Source organism: Phacochoerus africanus, chromosome 6 (assembly GCF_016906955.1).
Source record: "Phacochoerus africanus isolate WHEZ1 chromosome 6, ROS_Pafr_v1, whole genome shotgun sequence".
Lineage (NCBI taxonomy): Eukaryota > Metazoa > Chordata > Mammalia > Artiodactyla > Suidae > Phacochoerus > Phacochoerus africanus.
This window is the reverse complement of record NC_062549.1, coordinates 125623048-125641860: the sequence shown is the minus strand read 5'-3', so window position 1 is coordinate 125641860 and position 18813 is coordinate 125623048. Positions and strand designations below refer to the sequence as shown.

General features: G+C 49.7%; 1 protein-coding gene across 2 annotated transcripts in view; it reads right to left on the bottom strand.

Annotated features, from left to right (window-relative positions):
• Window positions 1-18813, bottom strand: part of TGFBR3 (transforming growth factor beta receptor 3) — a 200792-nt gene that overhangs the window by 17524 nt on the left and 164455 nt on the right. For both annotated transcript variants that reach the window (XM_047785319.1, XM_047785318.1), the window contains exons 10-14: window positions 18538-18690; window positions 15509-15649; window positions 15199-15357; window positions 9856-10155; window positions 6565-6685 (exon numbers count right to left, since the gene is read on the bottom strand). In XM_047785319.1, the coding sequence (XP_047641275.1) occupies window positions 6565-6685; window positions 9856-10155; window positions 15199-15357; window positions 15509-15649; window positions 18538-18690 (874 nt within the window). The remainder of the gene's footprint in view (window positions 1-6564; window positions 6686-9855; window positions 10156-15198; window positions 15358-15508; window positions 15650-18537; window positions 18691-18813) is intronic.

Below are 18813 nucleotides of genomic sequence, written 5' to 3'. Positions count from 1 at the left end.
TGGCAACACCAGATCCTTAACCCACTGAGCGAGGCCACAGAATGAACCCACGTCTTCATAGATCCTAGCTGGGTTCATTAACCACTGAGCCACAAAGAGGACTCTTTAGGACATGCAAAAATTATAAGAAATTCAAATCAATTCCATAAGTAAAGCTTTATTTCAACATCATGACACTCCTTCTATATCATCCACGGCTGCTTTCATTCTGCAGCAGCAGCTACGTCGCTGAGGCAGGGACTCCATAAGCCACACACTGAAAATATTCACCATCGGGCCCTTTATAGAAAGAGCATGCTGAGCCCTGGCACAGCCCCTGCCCTGCTCTGGAGAGTTTAAAAGTGATAAGTGTTTAGTGTCTCTTTTCATCTCCGTTTTCCTTCAGTAAAGAAGGAACACACACCTTGTGCTGGAACCCACAGTGAAGCAAAAGGACTTTGTGAGAAACTAACCCCAAACTTGCAGCATTTGAATGGACGTTTGTAAAACTAAAGAAGCCGGATGGGATTGGAAATTCTCAGCATGAACCGTGTCAGCTAGTTGATAATGTTCCTGCAGCATGAGGTAGCAGGTCTAGTTCTAGGGGAAGGAATGCCAGCAGAGGAATCACAGCCACGCCAATTGAATGGCGCCCCCTGGAGTTGTGCGGCGTGGTGGCCCTGGGATTAGGAGATACCTGAAAGTGAGACTTAGATCAGATGACTAAGAAAGCTAAAATGATTGTGTGTTTTTAAGAAAGTCTCTTTCAGAATGCAGAACGCACACCAACTACACAACACACACGAGAGACTGCATGCTGGGAGCCGGGCCGGGCCAGCCTCGTTGGCAGCAAGAAAGTGACAACAGGGACGCCTTACATTTGCACAGTTGTGCAGTGTTTTACAATCGACAAAAGCTTCCCTTACATTTTCTCATTTTAAACTCCCAAGAGTCCTATGAAGGAGGGGTCTCTAACCACAAAATGCTCCTCTTTTCAAGAAGTAGTGGTTTGATACGCTGAACTAAGTTCAAAGGCATTTAAAGGTCTCTCTAGCGTTCCTCATGCGAGAAATACACACACTTGTGGGAAGCGTTCCATCCAAACAAGCCCCCAGAGCTAAACCCTGGCACTCAGAACCCCCAAGAGCTTTTAAATAATGCCCCCCCCAGAAGACGGCACATATGTATGAAGGTAGGTTTTACAGCAAGGCCTCTGTGATAGATGGAATTGTTTTAAAATTCCTAATGGCTTCACGTGATGACCTAATCCTCTTACCCCACCCCAAAGAGGGGCCTTCTCCCAGGCCTAAGCAGAACCAGTTCTCGCAGATTTCCCCAGGGCTGAGGTTCCTCCGAGATCTCTGTGCAGCAACAATAACAAGCACAAGCTGCAGAACCGAGGTGAAAGGATTTTATCCTCTAGCCGTTGCGTTCCAAAATTCCCAATAACCCGAGCAGAACGAAAATAGTTGGCTCTCCACCGGAACCCTCTAATCGAGCTGGCATGCCGAGAGGAAAAGAGTGGACAGCGCGATATTTACTTTTGGTTTAGGGCAAGATGGTAAGGAAGGAATCCTAGCTGTGGCTGTAAAGAGAATTCTAACAATAAAGATTTCTTTACAGAAAGAACAAACCATCACCAGTACGCGGAGTTCAATCTTTTCCTATACGCCCAGCAAACTTCCGTCTGCCTCTAGAACCAAGGGTCCCCTCCTGTGATCGGCAGGCGTGGTTTTCCTAAAAGGTTTATTTCTGGGGTTGTGCACGAGGAACGGACCTCAGCTTCTGGCCTCCAGCTTTCAATTCCGTTCTCCGGAGCATGGAAGGGTTGGGCAGGCCCACAAGGAAATGAGGGGTCTACCTGGTGCCCACATCTATTGGTATGTGGCCCAGAGGGAAGGATGGGGAGATAAACCTTGTGCAGGCCACGGAAGACGCAGTTCTTAGCAGCCCGAACTGCGCTGTAAACGACTCCCTTCTCTGGGTTCTTTCGGTCGTTGCGGTACTCACGGCAATCGCCCGTTCACTTTTCTGCATATGATTTTACTACATGAGCGGTTCTCACCTGGGGGTGATTTTGCCCACTCCCTCTCACGAGGGACCTCTGGAAATGTCCAGACGCAATCTGGGTTGGCACAGCTGGTGGTGGAAGGGTTTGCTAAGGACATCTAGCGGGTAGAGGCCAGAGATGCTGCTGGACAACCTATGATTCAGGACAACACCCCATAGCAAAGAGTGGTCCAGCCCCAAAGCATCAGTCGTGCATTAGACTGCAAAGGCCTCAGCAATAAGGAACTCTGCTTACGACACACCTAGCAGATCATAAGAAACATTTTGGGACTAAATAACCATAAAGGTCACGTGTATCTTATTCTTGCATAAGATCCTAGCGACTCCACCTCCACGACGCTTTCAGCGCCGTCTTCCTAAGGGAAGCGTCGATGGGTTTCCTACTGGAGATCTCGTGGGGGGGTCTCAGCTTTTGGAGGTGCATACTGGAACAGGCACCGATAACATGAAATGTCAGGGTTTCCGTCAAAACAATCCAGGGACAGGAAGGGATAAAACAAAACTGGCCATGAACTGATAATTGTTGAAACCAAATGAAGGGTTTGTGGGAGTTCATTCTAGTATTCTACTTCTGTTTATATTTGACATTTTCGAAAGTAAAAAATTTTCAAAATGTAAAGCACATTGAATTTAAAAAAAAAAACCCTACGGAGTTCCCATCGTGGCTCAGCAGAAACGAACCTGACTAGGATCCATGAGGACACAGGTTTGATCCCTGGCCTCGCTCAGGGGGTTAAGGATCCAGCGATGCCGGGAGCTGTGGCTTGGATCTGGTGTTGTTATGGCTGTGGCCGAGGCTGGCAGGTGCAGCTCCGATTTGACCCCTAGCCTGGGAACCTCCACATGCCTCGGGTGTGACCCTAAAAAGACAAAAAAAAAAAAAAAATCCCTATGATGCCTCTCCCTTACGGGATAGAGATAAAAGTCTTGGTCTGCTAATTAGGCTTTTCTAGCATCTTTCTCCTCAGCTCCCCTCATCTCTACCTCAGCCTGAGGATAAGACCTAGCTGGTGCTTTAGTGTATTTTTGTTCTGGAAAAATCAAATGTGTTCCAAAAAGCAACGCCTCTCTTGGATTAATTTCCAGTTGACATTCACAACTTTCCCTTCCACTCCCTTCTAATCCTGCCCCCCTCACCAAAAAAAAACAAAAAAACAAAAAAAACCTTAGTTTGGCTGAGACGTTAAGAGGAAGGAAAGGAAATGTGACATTTACGGTGTCCCCATGATATGCCAGGTGCTGTCCTGAGCACGCTTTAATTTTTAAAAAGTTATGTGCTGGAAATATGGAGAAAAGTCAGGATTTTGAACACTTACCTTGCAAAGAATTACAGATTGCATATAAATCATGGCACATTGGGGGATGTTCCTTTGTGCCCATTTTTTTTTTTTTTGCACATGTGTGCTAAATTTCAGAGAAGTGATGACTTTTTCACCATTTTTTTAAAAAAATCATCGCTGACGTGGTGTAATCATTTTTATTATGTAAGCCCAGGTACTCTCAAATGCTGTAAAAAGTAGTCACAGCACCCAAAGCAAACAGCCCTAACATGCCTGTACTTCAAAATATTTCAGAAAATATGATAGGATGGCACCACCTCAACTATTTTAATTGTTTTGCCATAAACCATCATATGCATAAACTATTCGTGTTTCCTGGGCTTTGGGGCGAGTGACAATTCAAAGTTACAAAACTTCCCCTGAACTCTAACACGTCTTAAAACAGTCTCCATGTTTCCCAACATCTTAACCCTTTGGGGGGAACAGACTTTCCTCCTAAGATTCTTCGTCTGCTTTTCAGTGCGTTACTGCCCGTCGTCTGGGTGCCACCTTGTGTGCCCTGGCGTGAACACAGGGGGGGGGGGCGGGGGGGGGAGATGGGATGAGCGGGTGGATGGCTACGCTGCTTGCAGTTTTTATTAGAAACTAGAATCTCCCTCCACCGAGGACGAGGCAAAGGCTTTAAGGGCACAGGGTCCGGAATCAACGTTCCTGGATCCGAATCTCAGAGCCACCGCTTGTTTACATGTGGCGTGACCTTGGCCAAGTCACTCAGCCTTGCTCTACACTATGCCTGCCTCACAGAGGGGCCAGATGGATGAAACACTATTTTTTTTTTTTAATGATTTTTATTTTCCCCCTCATAGCTGATTTACAGGGGTCTGGCAATTTCCTACTGTACAGCAAGGTGACCCAGTCACACCTACATGTGTACATTCTTTTTCTCCCACGATCATGCTCCGTCATAAGTGACTAGATAGAGTTCCCAGTGCTGTACAGCAGGATCTCTTTGCTAATCCATCCCAAAGGCAATAGTTTGCATCTATTAACCCCCAATTCCCGGTCCCTCCCACTGCCTCGCCCTCCCCCTGCACTACTATTATACGCAGAAAGCAGTCAGCCCAGAGCCTTGTTCCGGGCAGATGCTCAGTAAATGAACGTTTAAGCAGCAAGAGAACGATAACCCAATGCTGGTCCCCAGGGGACCGAGAGATCCAAGGTGGCAAAGATGCACTGCAGAGCTCAGGGGCGTCCCTCTAGAGAGACGATCCCCAGAGGAGGGCTCCAGGATTCTTTTCGTCTTGGTGGCCCATTCTCCCCGACCACAGAAGGAGGAAACACCACCTCGCACGTGTGGGAGCCTCGGAGAGCCCTCTGGCTGGCTGTGAAGTGGACAACCAGAGCCTCCGTCTGCTGCCCCAGACGACCTGAGGGCGGAGAAATAAGACGCAGCAAATGGGCAGGGAGAGCGACAGGCTGGCGTGGTCTGCAAAGAGCACCTGCGAGGTAAGAGGGCAGGAAACCATCCCACGGGTTGGGACGTTTTTAACCCCAAGTCATTCCCACGAAGAGATCTGCCCACTGCCCGAGCTCCGAGAGGATCTGAATCTCACTCGGTAACACACAGGCTCACCAGCAGGAAGAACATGCACCATCCGGCTGTTTTTCAAATGAACCAGCGCTATCAGGCAAATGGTCATATTCCCTTTATAAATGATTATGCCAGTGCTCTGAGCGTTAGAGGGAAACAGCACAGACTCCAGGAGCCTGCATGGAGCAGAAGGGTTTCTAGAGTCAAAGGCAAATAAACATAAAAGAGGAGTCACTCATAAAGCCCAGAAAACCTACCGAGTTTGATGTAAAGTCAGAAAGCATATTTGCATTCAGCCCCTGGGAACCTGCCTACAGTCTAACCTTCTCAATTTGTTTAACGAATCTAAGCAATAAACTCTCTTTGCCACACGCTTCTCCACTAAAATCTAGTCTCAATTAGCAAATCTCATGAAATTGCTTTGATATTCAGTCAAACTTTCCTCTTGGACTTTTATATAAAGAAAACATTGAACTTTCAGGATAATTACACTCTAAGTTTAAATAAAAGTAATTACCTAATTTACAAGAGGAATTACTTAGAAAAATACCACCAGACTTAAAAGAAGAATGAATGAATTACTGGAAGTTATACTGCTGCAGTATGAATGCCTGATCATTGTCTGGCATAGGGAAAAGCAAGCTGCTGCCTGCAATGAGCTGCAGAATTACCTCTCTCAAAATAGGTAAGAGGAACACATGCAGTCCGAGTTGGCTGCCGCTGTTGTGAAACCCCTTCCACAGCACAAAACTGAGCCAGCTGTTGTCCCATCATGATACACTTTGCGACACAATGAATTTAGTCTTATTTCTTTCCCTGGACGTAATTAACTAACCCTTTGGGCAATCCATCTACAGGAAGACAGAGGCTGTTATGACTGTTTCAAATGGTTGGAAACCAACTAATGAAGTAAAACAAACAACCACCACAAAAACATGGGTGAGGAACCAATACACATCGAATCTGCGCATCCCACACCAACTTTAGGACGGCCGGGAGACGCGTGAAACCTGTCGTGCTCCTTCGAACAGTCTCGTGGAGCGTTACAGCTGAACGGGCCCCTGGGGGTCACCTCCGGTCCAAATCCGTCCTTCTCCAGATCAAGAAAAAGACACTCAAAGACTGGAGGGGAGGGCGGCGAAGGCCCACTGCCGGCTGGCGGGGACGGTGACACCTTTGAACAATGCTCCTTGCCCTCCCTTCCGCCCGAGACACCAAAAGGCACAGTGTTCACCAACCAACATCGTACCTGCCCCCCCCCCCCCGCCAGGCACGCGACCTTGACAAAGCCCTGCGACGGCTTTAGCCAGCAGATGACGGGGAGATGCGCAGTGGACTTGCAATCCCCAAGGGAGCTCTACAACCCTCTCCTGCCCATCTGCACACAAGGGTGACACTGTGACAGCCAACCTGGACTCTGATCTCAGAGCTAGAGAGGAGCTCATCTGCAAATGCAGCGCTAACCGCATGGCAGCAGGAGAAGCAACGAAAGAAAAGGCTCCTTGGGCAACGAGTCCTTTTCTAAAGTCGCTAGCCGGCCATTAATTCATCTTGTGCATCAACCTGGACTTGGCCTTAGAGCAGTGGGGCTCCCACCGGAGGGGCCCGCAGGCCCTCCTCCCCGACGAGCCCCCCGCCACGCACCTTTGAACTGCACTTCGTGGTGGATCACGGCCAGGGGCTTGGTGAAGCTCTTCTTATTCTGCATCATGGCCCAGATCATGGAGGCGTCCAGCGAGGTGCAGGCTTCATCGGGCAGCACGCACTGCAGAGAAGCGGAGCAGAGCAAGTCACCCAGGAGGCCCACAGCTTCCCGGGTGCCCCGTGGCCCTTGAGCGGGCCGCCCACAGCTGTTTACCCAGCAAAACAGGAGACTGGGGTGGTTTTCAAAGAACCACAAACAATCAGGGAGATGGGAGCAGCCCCAGTGTGTTCTCAGCTGCGCTTAACGATGCAAATATTGCTGGACGGCTTCCCACAAAACAACGGGAGGTTTTAGCGTTTATTTGGTCTGAAAAATAAAGAAACTATATGACGAATGTTGGCCCGTCACCAAGCTGGCGTCGCATCAACGGTTCGTGTCTGTGATTTGTGATTGTGGGAAACTTCATGTACTGCATTACGAGGGTGACAGATTTTTGCATTTGTTGTCCAAAACGATAATCATGTTGTCGAGTGTGTTTGATTTTTTAATCCTGGTAGAGGGTCATGCGAAAGGAAGCTTGCCAGGGTCATCTGCTTTTAATGTTCCCAAATAAAGTCCTGGGGAGCTGTGCCCAGGTGCAGAGGCCATGCGATCAACTGTTTTAAGGCTCCAAACATACAGCTCTCACGCCCAAGCCTAGGGTAGCTGTTCCTTAAACGTAGGAGCAGAGTCCATTACCTTTTGCCTCCTTCATCAATAGGGGAACCTCCAATGTCAAGGACATTCATTCACTTTTGTTGGAAGAGGAAATATATGAAGGATTTTAAATGTCTATAGACAGCAGGCACCCCGTAAACTTAAGTAGCTTCCAGCTTTTCCAATCACAAAAGACCAAAGACTTGCAGCCCTACTGTCACTGCTGCTCTGAGCGGCATGAAGGAAACTGCCCCCACCCCCCAATAAAACCAAAACAAACAAGAAAAGCCTTTATAATAGCCCTCTGGTAAAGGGAAACAACGGCCTTTCCATGGAAAGGAATCATTACTGAAAAGACTTCATTTTAAGAAACACCTTCTTACTTTCCGGCTAGTTCTTCGGTCAAACAAGAGTCTCTGACTCTATGACAGACTTACTGCAGGACCCGAGGCAAAACATGGAGCTCTGTAGCCTCGACGTGGTCAGCAATGGGCAGGGTTGGACCCAATGATCTTTGAGAACTCTTCCCAGAAGATTCTTTGGCTCTGGGAGTTCCCATCATGTCTCAGTGGTAACGAGTCCGACTAGGATCCATGAGGACGTGGGTTCCATCCCTGGCCCCACTCCGTGGGTTAAAGATCTGGTGTTTGCTGTGAGCTGTGGTGCAGGTCACAGATGCAGCTCCGATTCGACCCCTAGCCTGGGGACTTCCATATGCTGCAGGTGTGGCCCTAAAAAGCAAAAAAAAAAAAGATTCTCTGGCTCTGTCCACTGTCACAGAAAGTACTCCGAGAAATGTGGAAATATCACCCGTAGGCGACAAACAGGGAGCAGGGGTGACAGCTCCGCATGTGGGCTTGTCGGCCCCTCCCCCAGGAAGGAGGCGGTACAGCTGCATCAATGGTGCAGACGAGGCCAAGTGGGTTCTGAGAGGTCAGAGGTCAGGGACTTGCTTGAAGGCCGGTCACTAAGCAGCAGACCTGCCTGCTCAGCCGCCACGCTCTTCCCGCACGAGCTTTTGCCTCGGGCATGAACAGTGACTTCAGGTTTAGGGTCATGTCCCATATCATCCCCTGGGACTGGAGCTCTCCTCTGAATGTTCTGGAAGGAAATCTTAGGACTAATTACAGATGAACACACTCGGAAGCCGGGCTGCCATAGGCCAGCCTCATGAGAAGGTGACGGCCACAGGCATCACTGAAGACCCCTGGTCACTGCCAGGCCTCCCCTCGTAGATCCTAACTCCTAAAAGCTACCCTCTGGCCCCACAGCCACGCGTGCAGCTCCGCGAGCCTCTCCACCGCCTGTCCACCACACTCCACCTGGATGGCCACTGCACGTGAAGGCACACGGGCTAAGGCCCCGGAGTCTCCAAAGGCAACCGAAAGAACAGAGCCTAAATCACCTCGCAGACACATGTTCCCTAAGGATTGTGATGGGCTTTGCTGTATTTTCACGTGTATTACACAGTTTCCTGTGGTCTTATGGAGAAATGGACGCTCAGGGGAACGTAATAGTGCAAGGAATTTGGATCAATTGTAATCCATCCAGGAGCTCCCTGGTAACTCAGCAGGTTAAGGCGCTGGCATTGTCACTGCAGTGGCTCAGGTTCAATCCCTGGTGGGGGAATTTCCACATGCCATGGGTGAGGCCAAAAAAATGTAAAAAGAATGCAAATAAATGGTAATCCACCCAGTAATCATTTTTCCTTCTACCTCTACACCTATTTCTTACAACCTCTATACGAGGTGAGAGAATTCCATTCACACAGGTCCAATGATACAGCTCAATTATCAGACTTTTAGACATTGATTGAGACGAGACTATGAAAGGATTACAAGTGGGCTTACGCTGAGCAAGATATGTAAAAAAAATAAATGCCTGTATGAAATGACACATAATCGTGGCAGATCACAGACACAAAACTGCAGCAGACGACACCCTCTGGGCACAAGGCCCAAAGCATGAGGTAACCACCCTTCAGACCCCCTACCGTGGCCACGCCAGCAGGTCAAAGGGCTCTGATTTCTGTTGTGGCAACAGAACATCCTGGTTCCATGCAGGGAGTGACATGAGGCAAACATGACGAACCGATGTGAAACCCACAAAAATTAAAGTCTTTGTTCGTTTCCCTTAGAAGCCCTCAGGAGACAAGTCAACCTTATAACTCACACGGAGAAGGTCAAAAAACAACTGCAAATACAAATCGCAGTGGGACCTGGAAAAACGAACCCTCACACTGAGCTCGGCCTTCGGCTCTCCACGCTCTTGGCATCGCACGCTATCTGAAAAGCGAAGATAAAGCCAGAGCGCTCCTTCAATGGAAAACAGTCTTGATTTATCATTTGCAAGATACTACTGAGTAGCATGCATTGGAACAAAAACATCACACTGTCAGGATTTATTCTCTAAGACTCCATAAAACGCACAGTCCCCTGCTCACACAGACTTTATTACTTCAGTTGGGCAGGTCCCAAATCAAAAACCTCAACCTGCAGTCAGCTGTGATTCGACGTCTCTGGAGGTCCCCCCGCCGCCACACACATACAACTAAAAATGTCAAAATAGCAGCACCCATGGACGAAGCCACTCACCTTAGGTAGCTTCTGGGGCTCCTTTTCCCTCTTGGTACACAGCGTGAGCTCGCACTGCAGAAAGAGCAGGGATGTGTTGAAGACGGGCTTAAAAACAAAGCTGAATCGTTTCTTATCTGTCTCGGCCTGTGGGATGGGGAAGTGGACTCTCTTGGGATCGTAGAATTTCACAGATTCATCTTTCGGGCAAATGTTCTCGATGATAGTGTAATCAGACATCCTGTCCGGGTTCGAGTACGGGGAGATGAAGCACGTTTGGATGGCAAATCCCAGTTCTTGGTCGGCCTTGGTAACAGACACCTGCAACAGCACAGAACGATGGATTGGCAACGGGTTAGCATCTCAGCATCCGTCTAGGCACAAGGGTGACGTACCAACGCAGCCCTTCCGATGAGAGATGCTGCTGGATGTTCATAACATACTTAGAGAGTCTTCTTTCTAATGACAAAAGCAACGTACGCTGGTTGAAGAAAGAGAAGGTTCCCATTTAAACGTGACAGGGCTGACAAGAGTGAACTAGTTCTATTTTGTTCCAGTGCCAGCCTGAAAGATTCTAATATAAGATACGAATAAGTCTTTGCGACCCCTCCTAAGTCCCCTGGGAAATAAAAATAAAAGCGCCTCAATGCCCCTAAAGTGGATTTTCCTCCTGGACGTGGAGAACAGACTTGTGGATGCCGAGGGGAAGGGGGAGGGAGGGGGCACGGACTGGGAATCTGGGCTTAGCAGACACAAACGGTTGCCTTTGGAATGGATTAGCAATGAGATCCTGCTGTACAGCCCTGGGAACTATACCTAGGCCCTTATGATGGAGCATGATAATGGGAGAAAAAGGAATGTATATATGTATGTGTGACGGGGTCACCTTGCTGTACAGTAGAAAACTGACAGGATGCTGTAAACCAGCTGTAATGGAAAAAAATAAAAATCATTAACATTTAAAAAAGTGGATTTTCCAAAATAAATAAACCCCCCACAGGCAAAGGCCCTGGTGTCATAATAGTGTATCACGTGTGAGGCAAGCGCTTCTTAAAATTTCCTCAAAAAACAAAGGACAGAAGCAGACTCTATTTAGGCTGGTCAGGGAAGCCCAAGCGTCTCAGCAGCAGCAGGTCAGCGTGAGCCTAAACGGTGCAGGAAAGCCGTAGCTCCTTCTAGAATCCGGCCTCGTGGGGAAGCAGCGGAGGTGCTCCGGGGCTGGACTGGGGAAAGGTGCAGCCTGGTGGCCGTCGGGGGCCTGGCCAAGTGTCCCAGCTGCTCAGAGGGCCACACCAGACCTTGCCAAGCACTCCCCCCGTCACTCTTTAAGCCCAAGGGTATTTTCAGGGAAATCTCATCAGGAACGTTTCCGACTCCTTGACGCTCCTCCCTCTTGCAGAACACTTGTGCGGCTGCGTCCAAAGCTGGTTAAGGTTCTTTTCTTTAGAAACAGGAAGTCGTGTTTGGCCAAGTGTACACAGAATGCACATCTCTGCTCGCCTGAACTCAGCTCAAATCCCCGACCCTCACTGGGCTCTCCATTTGGTGACACATGGCTCCCTGGGTGACCGGCCTGTCTCCTCTATTGCCTCATTCCTTGACTCAACTAAGGATCAAAATAAACTTAAACGCTTTAGAAAGAACATTGGTGCTTAACCATAGGCCAATAACCCCAGAACCCTTTCAGAGGCATGAAGATATAAACACACGTTTCATTCTGAGATGCCCAGGGGAAGTCCCGGACCGCGGGGGCTTTCAGTCCACGGCCCTAGTTTGGAAGATTCCTACGTGGTTAACTCCGAGATGCTCAACAGGAAGCTGTGACCGTGTCATTTTGTTGTGCCTTAAGGCTTACACCCTGAGAACAAGCTTACGCGTAAACACTGTCGTCTTCATCTCAAACATGGAGGAGGACGTGAACGCAAGGGACAGACGACTTGGTCAAGATCACGTCTGGCAAATACTGGGTGAAACCACGGCCTGAGCCCAGGTCTTCGGAATGCAAGTCCATCTTCCCGTCACCATTTCACTAGAGCTACGGGGACAATTCAAGCGGCTCGAGACGTGGCCAGGGAGGGGAGGGTGCCTGGTAAGAAGTCCTTCCAGAAGGAGGGTTTGGTAGTCCAAATAGTCATGCTTCCTTATTTTTACACTATTTCTGAAAATGTAGATGTTTTAGTCTGGAAAAATGGCAAATCGCACCGTCTCTACTTACTAAAAAGTGCCCTTTACCATATGAACTCAGACCCGCAGTGGAAAATGTGTGGCGGAAGACATGCACACCTTTTCGCTAATCTCAAAAATGCAGGCAGTGCAACGGCTTCTATGTCCAGCGCATCCCCAAACGTTGTTTGAGAGGAAAAAAGTCTTGTCAAAATTCACTCTGAAGTGGTCTGGAAATGGGGAGTGGCCGGAGCTCAGGCTTTGGGGTGAGACCAGCCCAGGGAAACCGCAGGCTCTGCTGCTCACGCACTGTGAGCGCCAAACCTCAGTTTCTGCCCGACCCCACCCCCAGGACCAGGTCACTAGCACCTACCAGTGTACCTGCACGGCCAAAGCTACCAGCAAATAACACAGTTCCCTGCTGGTTAATAAATGTCACCTACTAGTGGTAGTGCTATTCCAGATTTACATTTGGGGGGGAGGTTATAAATACTCTTAAAAATTCCCCAAAACAAACTAAAAGAAAAACAGCCAACTGTCCCCCCGCGGTGACCACAGACCAGGTGGCAAAACTGATAATGTCTTGATACTGTGATTTAGAGAAAGCAGAAGATTCTGGAAGGGGATATGATGGGATGGCTGGGAGAAGAAACTGGAAAATAGTTCTTTAGACCAGGTCAAGGCTTTAGTAAGTTTGACTTATTATCCCCCCCCCCCAATAAAAACAAAAAAATCTTATCACCAGTGGAGCCCAAACTGGGAAGCAAAGACTAGGCACAGCTGCTATCCTATTTAGCAAAGTATTTACAGATTTTCTCCCATATTTTAAGTGTTTTAAAGTCACTTTAAAATAAAGCATCCTAAACCCTTCTGTCCCCCCCCAAATTCTCTTCTATGTACATGATATTTTAAATGGTGGATGACTGGGTCACTTTGCTGCACAGCAGAAGCTGACACAACACCGTAAATCAACTGCACTTTAATTTTAAAAATAAATAAATTAATTAATTAAAATGATATAGCACGGAGTTCCCATCGTGGCACAGCGGAAACGAATCCAACTGGGAACCAGGAGGTTGCAGGTTCGATCCCTGGCCTTGCTAAGTGGTTGAGGACCTGGTGTTGCCATGAGCCGTGGTGTAGGTCGCAGACGCGGCTCGGATCTGGCATTGCTGTGGCTCTGGCGTAGGTTGGTGGCTACAGCTCTGATTCGACCCCTAGCCTGGGAACCTCCATATGATGTGGGTGTGGCCCTAAAAGGACAAAAGACAAAAAAAAAAGGTATAACAAAAAAAATTTTTTTAATCACTTGACCGTGTCTTTGATTAAATTTAATGATGAACAATAGAGATGATATATAAATGGGAAAATACGAATGAAAAAGAAAACATACTTCAAGTAAGCCAGCACTGGGTGGGGATGGGGGGAGATGGGGGTTAAACTCAAAGTACCCAGGCTACCCGGGTAGGAGACACGAGAAAGACTGGCCACTGATCAGCCCAAGGCAGCAAAGCCACACATTGGCAAGGCCAGGCACCCATCTGGAAAAGAACAGACTGGAATTAAGCAGCACCCCTAAAATCCACAGCACAAGACAGTCACTGACCAATGTGCCTGCGGACTGTGCAGCTGGAAAAGCAGGAAGAAAACACCGACCCCGGACAAGGAGAGGCCTCTGCGCGGGGACACCCCCAGAAAGAGAAGATCTCTCAGAAGAGGGATCAAAAAAGAGGAGACGATCCAGGAAAATGTCTAGAGCCAGCAGGCTCCGTCCCAGAGTCAGTACAAACGAGCATTCTCTGTTTTTTTTTAAATAGAAGTATGTGCACCGAAGCCACTTTTAATGCGTGGCTGTATCCATCTCAGCCCTTAGGCTTCTCACTTCTCCCGCCGTGACGGAGACACCAGCTTGCAGCAGAGAACCCAAACCAGCTCGGCCAGGGACAACGTCCCTGTAAAACCGGCCGACCTCCTGGGGCCAAAAGGATATTTATCGTCTCTAGAATCTGGGAGCCCGGATCATTGCCCTGCTAAGAGGTTACGGCTTCCCCCGTCCTCACATGGCCCTTTGAGGACAAACAAGAGCCTCCAGCGGATAACGGGGTGGGCTCTGGAGCCAGGCGACCCGAGGATGAACCCTGACTCTGAACGCTGCTAGGTACTCCCCATGTGACCTTAGACAACTCTGTGCTTCCACTGCTCATCCAGAAAATGAGAATATTGATTTAGTCCTATTTCAGAGAATTGCTTCCAAGCGTAGATGACTACAATACTTAGGGCTGAGCTGGGCACAAAAGAAATCTTCAATAAATGTGAGCTGTTGTTGTCAGCACCGCTGTCCAATAGTTTTGTAGACATTCCACAGATGTACCTTATGTGTGATTATTACTGTTCTACACAGAAACAGTTTTAATACATTTATAGATACATTTGGACAATGACCTAGATAAAAACATTTTTTATGAGATATGGTAGCACACAGTATTTCACTCAAAAGCGCGCACTATTTAAAAGATGATATGAGGAGTTCCTGCTGTGGCTCCCGTTGTGGTAATGAACCCGACTAGGAACCACGAGGTTGCAGGTTCGATCCCTGGCCTCGCTCAGTGGGTTAAGGATCTGGCGTGGCCGTGAGCTGTGGTGTAGGTCGCAGACGCAGCTCAGACCTGCTGGTGTGGGTTACAGACACGGCTCAGACCTGCTGAGATCAGATGGGCTCAGATCTGGCGTGGCTGTGGCTGTGGTGGAGGCCGGCAGCTGTAGCTTCAATTCGACCCCTAGCCTGGGAACTTCCATACGCCACGGGTGCGGCCCTAAAAAGACAAAAGACAAAAATAAAATAAAATAAACGATAATATGTGAGGTGGTACGAAATAGTCTTTGGTTAACTCTGATGCTGTAACTACTAAACAACTGCTTCAAAAACGCTAGGACAGGGCTTCACGAGAATTCACACGGCCGATTTCTTTTTTTTAACAAGCATCCATTCATGTATAAAATACTCTCTCCGTTTACCATAACTGAATCCTGAAAGGTCCTGCTTTGGTTGGAAATCAACCTGGAAGCGGGTTCTGAGCCAGGCCCTCACCCGGAGCAGGTCAAGGCCGAGGGGAGGGGCGGGAAGAGCCGTCTTCGCTCCCGTTCGGGAGCTGTGACACGGCCACGATGAGCTGACAGCCGGGGCGGACAGGGGGCTCTCACCTCCACATACACGTGTCCGTTCTCGGCCACAGAGAAGACGCCCTGGGCGGGCGCTAGAAAGAGGTCCGTGGTGTAGAGGTCCATGCTGAAGGTGACGTTTCTGGTGGGTGGGTCCTGGGCTCTGCTGGGATGCCTGGTGGGCCGCAGGCTACAGTTAAACTGGGGAAGAAACCAGGCAAACGAAGCGTTAGCTTGCAGCTCCCCGACCTGGGGCCCATCGCAGGTGATTCGATTTTCCCACGCGCCCCGGCTGAAAGCAACCAGACAGACAGCCTGCTTCACAAACCACCTGCTGCAGACACACACGTACCACGACGAGCTCCGGCCGGCTGGAGAGGGCCACGTCGCCTTCGTCCATGTCCCCCGGGAATCCGTTATCACCGGACTCCAAGTCCTCATAAGCTTCTGGCCAGCCGCTGCTGTCCCCCGAGGGCGGCGCCTGGATGACGATCTAAAAGGCAGGAAAGTGGACACAGGGTCAGAAAAACCCCAAGTCACAGGCGCTCGGCCACCCCCACAAAACACCAGAGGCACACTGAAAATCTGACTTTAAAAAAAACCCGAGTTTTGTTTGTTTGCTTTGTTTTTTGCTTTTTAGGGCCGCACCTGTGGCACACGGAGGTTCCCAGGCTAGGGCTCCAATCCGAGCTGCAGCCGCTGGCCTACACCACGGCCACAGCCACGCGGGATGGGGAATCGCGGCGCATCTGCGACCTACACCGCAGCTCACGGCCACCCCGGGTCCTCAACTCACTGGTGGAGGCCGTGGTTCCTAGTTGGATTCATTTCCCCTGCACCACGACGAGAACTCCAAAAAAAACCAAGTTTTTTTTTACGATTTCCTTCTCAAAGAGATGAAAATGAAGACGCTCAATGCATATTTAAATGAGGATTTAAACTAAAATATGTATTTTCCCCTGGGAGAAAACATAAGTAATCTTAAATGGTGGGAAAACACCTGACACTGGAATGGGGTTGGATGGGATTGGCAACAGGCCCCCAAGTACTGTAGGTGTGTCTGTGGGGTCTCCTTTATATTGCAAACTCTAAGACACACTACGATGGAGAGAATCCAAGGAGCTCGTGTTACTTGTATCCATCGAGGCTGATAAAGTTTGGCCTGTGTTGGAAGCAAAGGGACTCATGATTCCCGCTGAGCCAGTCCCCCCTGGCCTCTCTCCTACACTCCCCCGGCTTCCCCAGTACCTTCCGATGGTGTAGACATGCAGGAAAGAACATCGTTTCATGCCACGACCCTCATCCTAACGCTGGCTGAAACAATTACTTCTAGATTAGTTCCAGATAAGATGGAAAAAAAATGCCTAAGGGCCAGGACTCCATAAATAAAATCCTAATTTCTTTGCACGTGTTGGCCAGCTATGCCTTTTGGGGTCTGATTTTTCGCCTCACCTCCTTAGATTTTGAATACATTGCAAAATGTAAATACATGGGGAAGGTGAAAATTGCCGAAAACCAATTAGAACTGGAAGAAACCATTAAACTAGCCACTGAAGAGAGTAGACGGGGAAGGGAATTGAGGGGAGACCGCCTCTCCAGCCCTTACCGGTCCTCAAAAGACAGCACTGAGCACTGGAAGCGAACCAGGTTATCACCTGCCCTCGCTATCCTCATTTGAAAAAGAAGGGTTACACCTTTCTCTCCTGAGGCAGATGACCCGTTTTTTTCTTTTAACTTAATATGCAAATTACCCTGGCCTCTTATTGGCATGAATGGAGATACTCGTTTAAAATTCCAAAATCAAGGATACCAATTATCTGCAACATTCACTACATCCGGAAAAACTGGCTAATGGCAAGAAAGGGAGCGTTGGCTTTGGCAGGAAAGTGCTCATCACAGGTCAAGGGTTGTAAGTTATTCCAGTAATGAAGGGAGGTTAGCTGCTCCAGCCTAGCGCTGGGGCGAGCTTCGTGCATGAGAGGTCGGGAAGCTGGATTCAGTCCTGGCTCCACCAATCACGAGCACTTCAGGGCCAAGCAAGGCTCTGAACTCCCTGGAGTTCAATTTCCTCACCTGCGAAGCAGGAAGTCGAATGAGATCATCTCAAGGTTCTTTCCAGCTCAAACATTCGGAGATGATCTGAGGAACAATGAGCTTGGCTCACGGGAGACTCAGTCCCCACACGGGCCACACGGACCGGATGGCCAGTCCCCTCTCTCGACGGGTCAGGCCTATCTGCGGAATGAACAGTGGCTGCCGCCCTCCAGGCCCAGGCCGGAACCGGGGAGGGCGCCGAGCAGGCACACGCCCTGTCCAAGCTGGACACACGAGCTGTGAGCCTGACTTGCTACCATGAAAAGGACAACTCTGGTTGCAAATGACCACTTTACAGTCCTTTCAAAATCTCATGCTCCCATTCTTTCAATCTCCACTGTTTAGTGTCTGCGTCTGTAAGAATAGGTTCTAGCTGGAGTTCCCGTCGTGGCACAGTGGTTAACGAATCCGACTGGGAACCATGAGGTTGTGGGTTCGGTCCCTGCCCTTGCTCAGTGGGTTGAGGATCCAGCGTTGCCGTGAGCTGTGGTGTAGGTTGCAGACGCGGCTCGGATCCTGCGTTGCTGTGGCTCTGGTGTAGGCCGGTGGCTACACCTCCGATTCGACTCCTAGCCTGGGAACCTCCACATGCTGCAGGGGCGGCCCAAGAAATAGCAAAAAGACAAAAAAAAAAAAAAAAAAGAATAGGCTCTAGCTGAATAGAAAGGACTGAGACGAAGTGACGGGAGTGCTGTCTGGGAGGGGAAGGTTTTGCCTGCTGCAAAGGGTTGTCGCTGGGGGCGTCTGAGGACCCTCCCCAGGTGACTTCAAAAGGAGGAGACGGTATCAATTCAGGGCTTTCTTAGAGACGAGAGATTTAACAATCCCGAAGGCCCTCTGCAGCTTTCTCTCTTTGGGCACTTTAGTGCAGGAGGGAGGGCGGCACCCCACTTCTAGACAAGACTCTCCCGGGGCCAGAGAGCCTCGGACCTGGGCCGCTCAGCTGTACACAGGAGCTCACTCAGAGCCCACGGGCTTGGCTGCACCGTCATGTGGACCAGGCCATCTGGTCCCACAGCTGAGCCACAGAAAGTCACCATCGCCTGGCCATGAGCCCTTTGCCACCAGGAGACGGAAGGAGGGTGGGAAAGGGCGCCAGCCGAGAAACGGGCCTCCCAGCTCCCACGGACCAGCAGCAAAAGAAACAAGGGCTTAGGGCCAGGTGCCTCCCATCTGGCTGCGAGCTGACGCTTCAGCCTGGGGCACCTGCCCTCCACTTTCATCGGAACCCGAAGACTAATTTCCAAGCAAGAGCCGGCCAGGCTCTGGCGCGGGGCGAGCACTCACAGAGTTATAGTACACCACTCCGTCGGGGGCCGACCGCCGGTGCCGAGTGCCGCAGCCGTCCAGGGGAGACTCCAAGATGAAGTGCGTGCCATTCATCTTGGCCTTGCACGTGGGATCCAACAGGGTCAGCTCCAGCCCGGGGTAGCCGCTGGCCTAAAGCAACAACCACCAAAGACTGAGAGGGGGGCCCCAGGCAGTCCCACAGCACATGGGGCACACATCTCGCCGGCTCTTCCAAGCACAGGCTGCTGGGGGCCTGCGTCTCCCCTCCCCGCT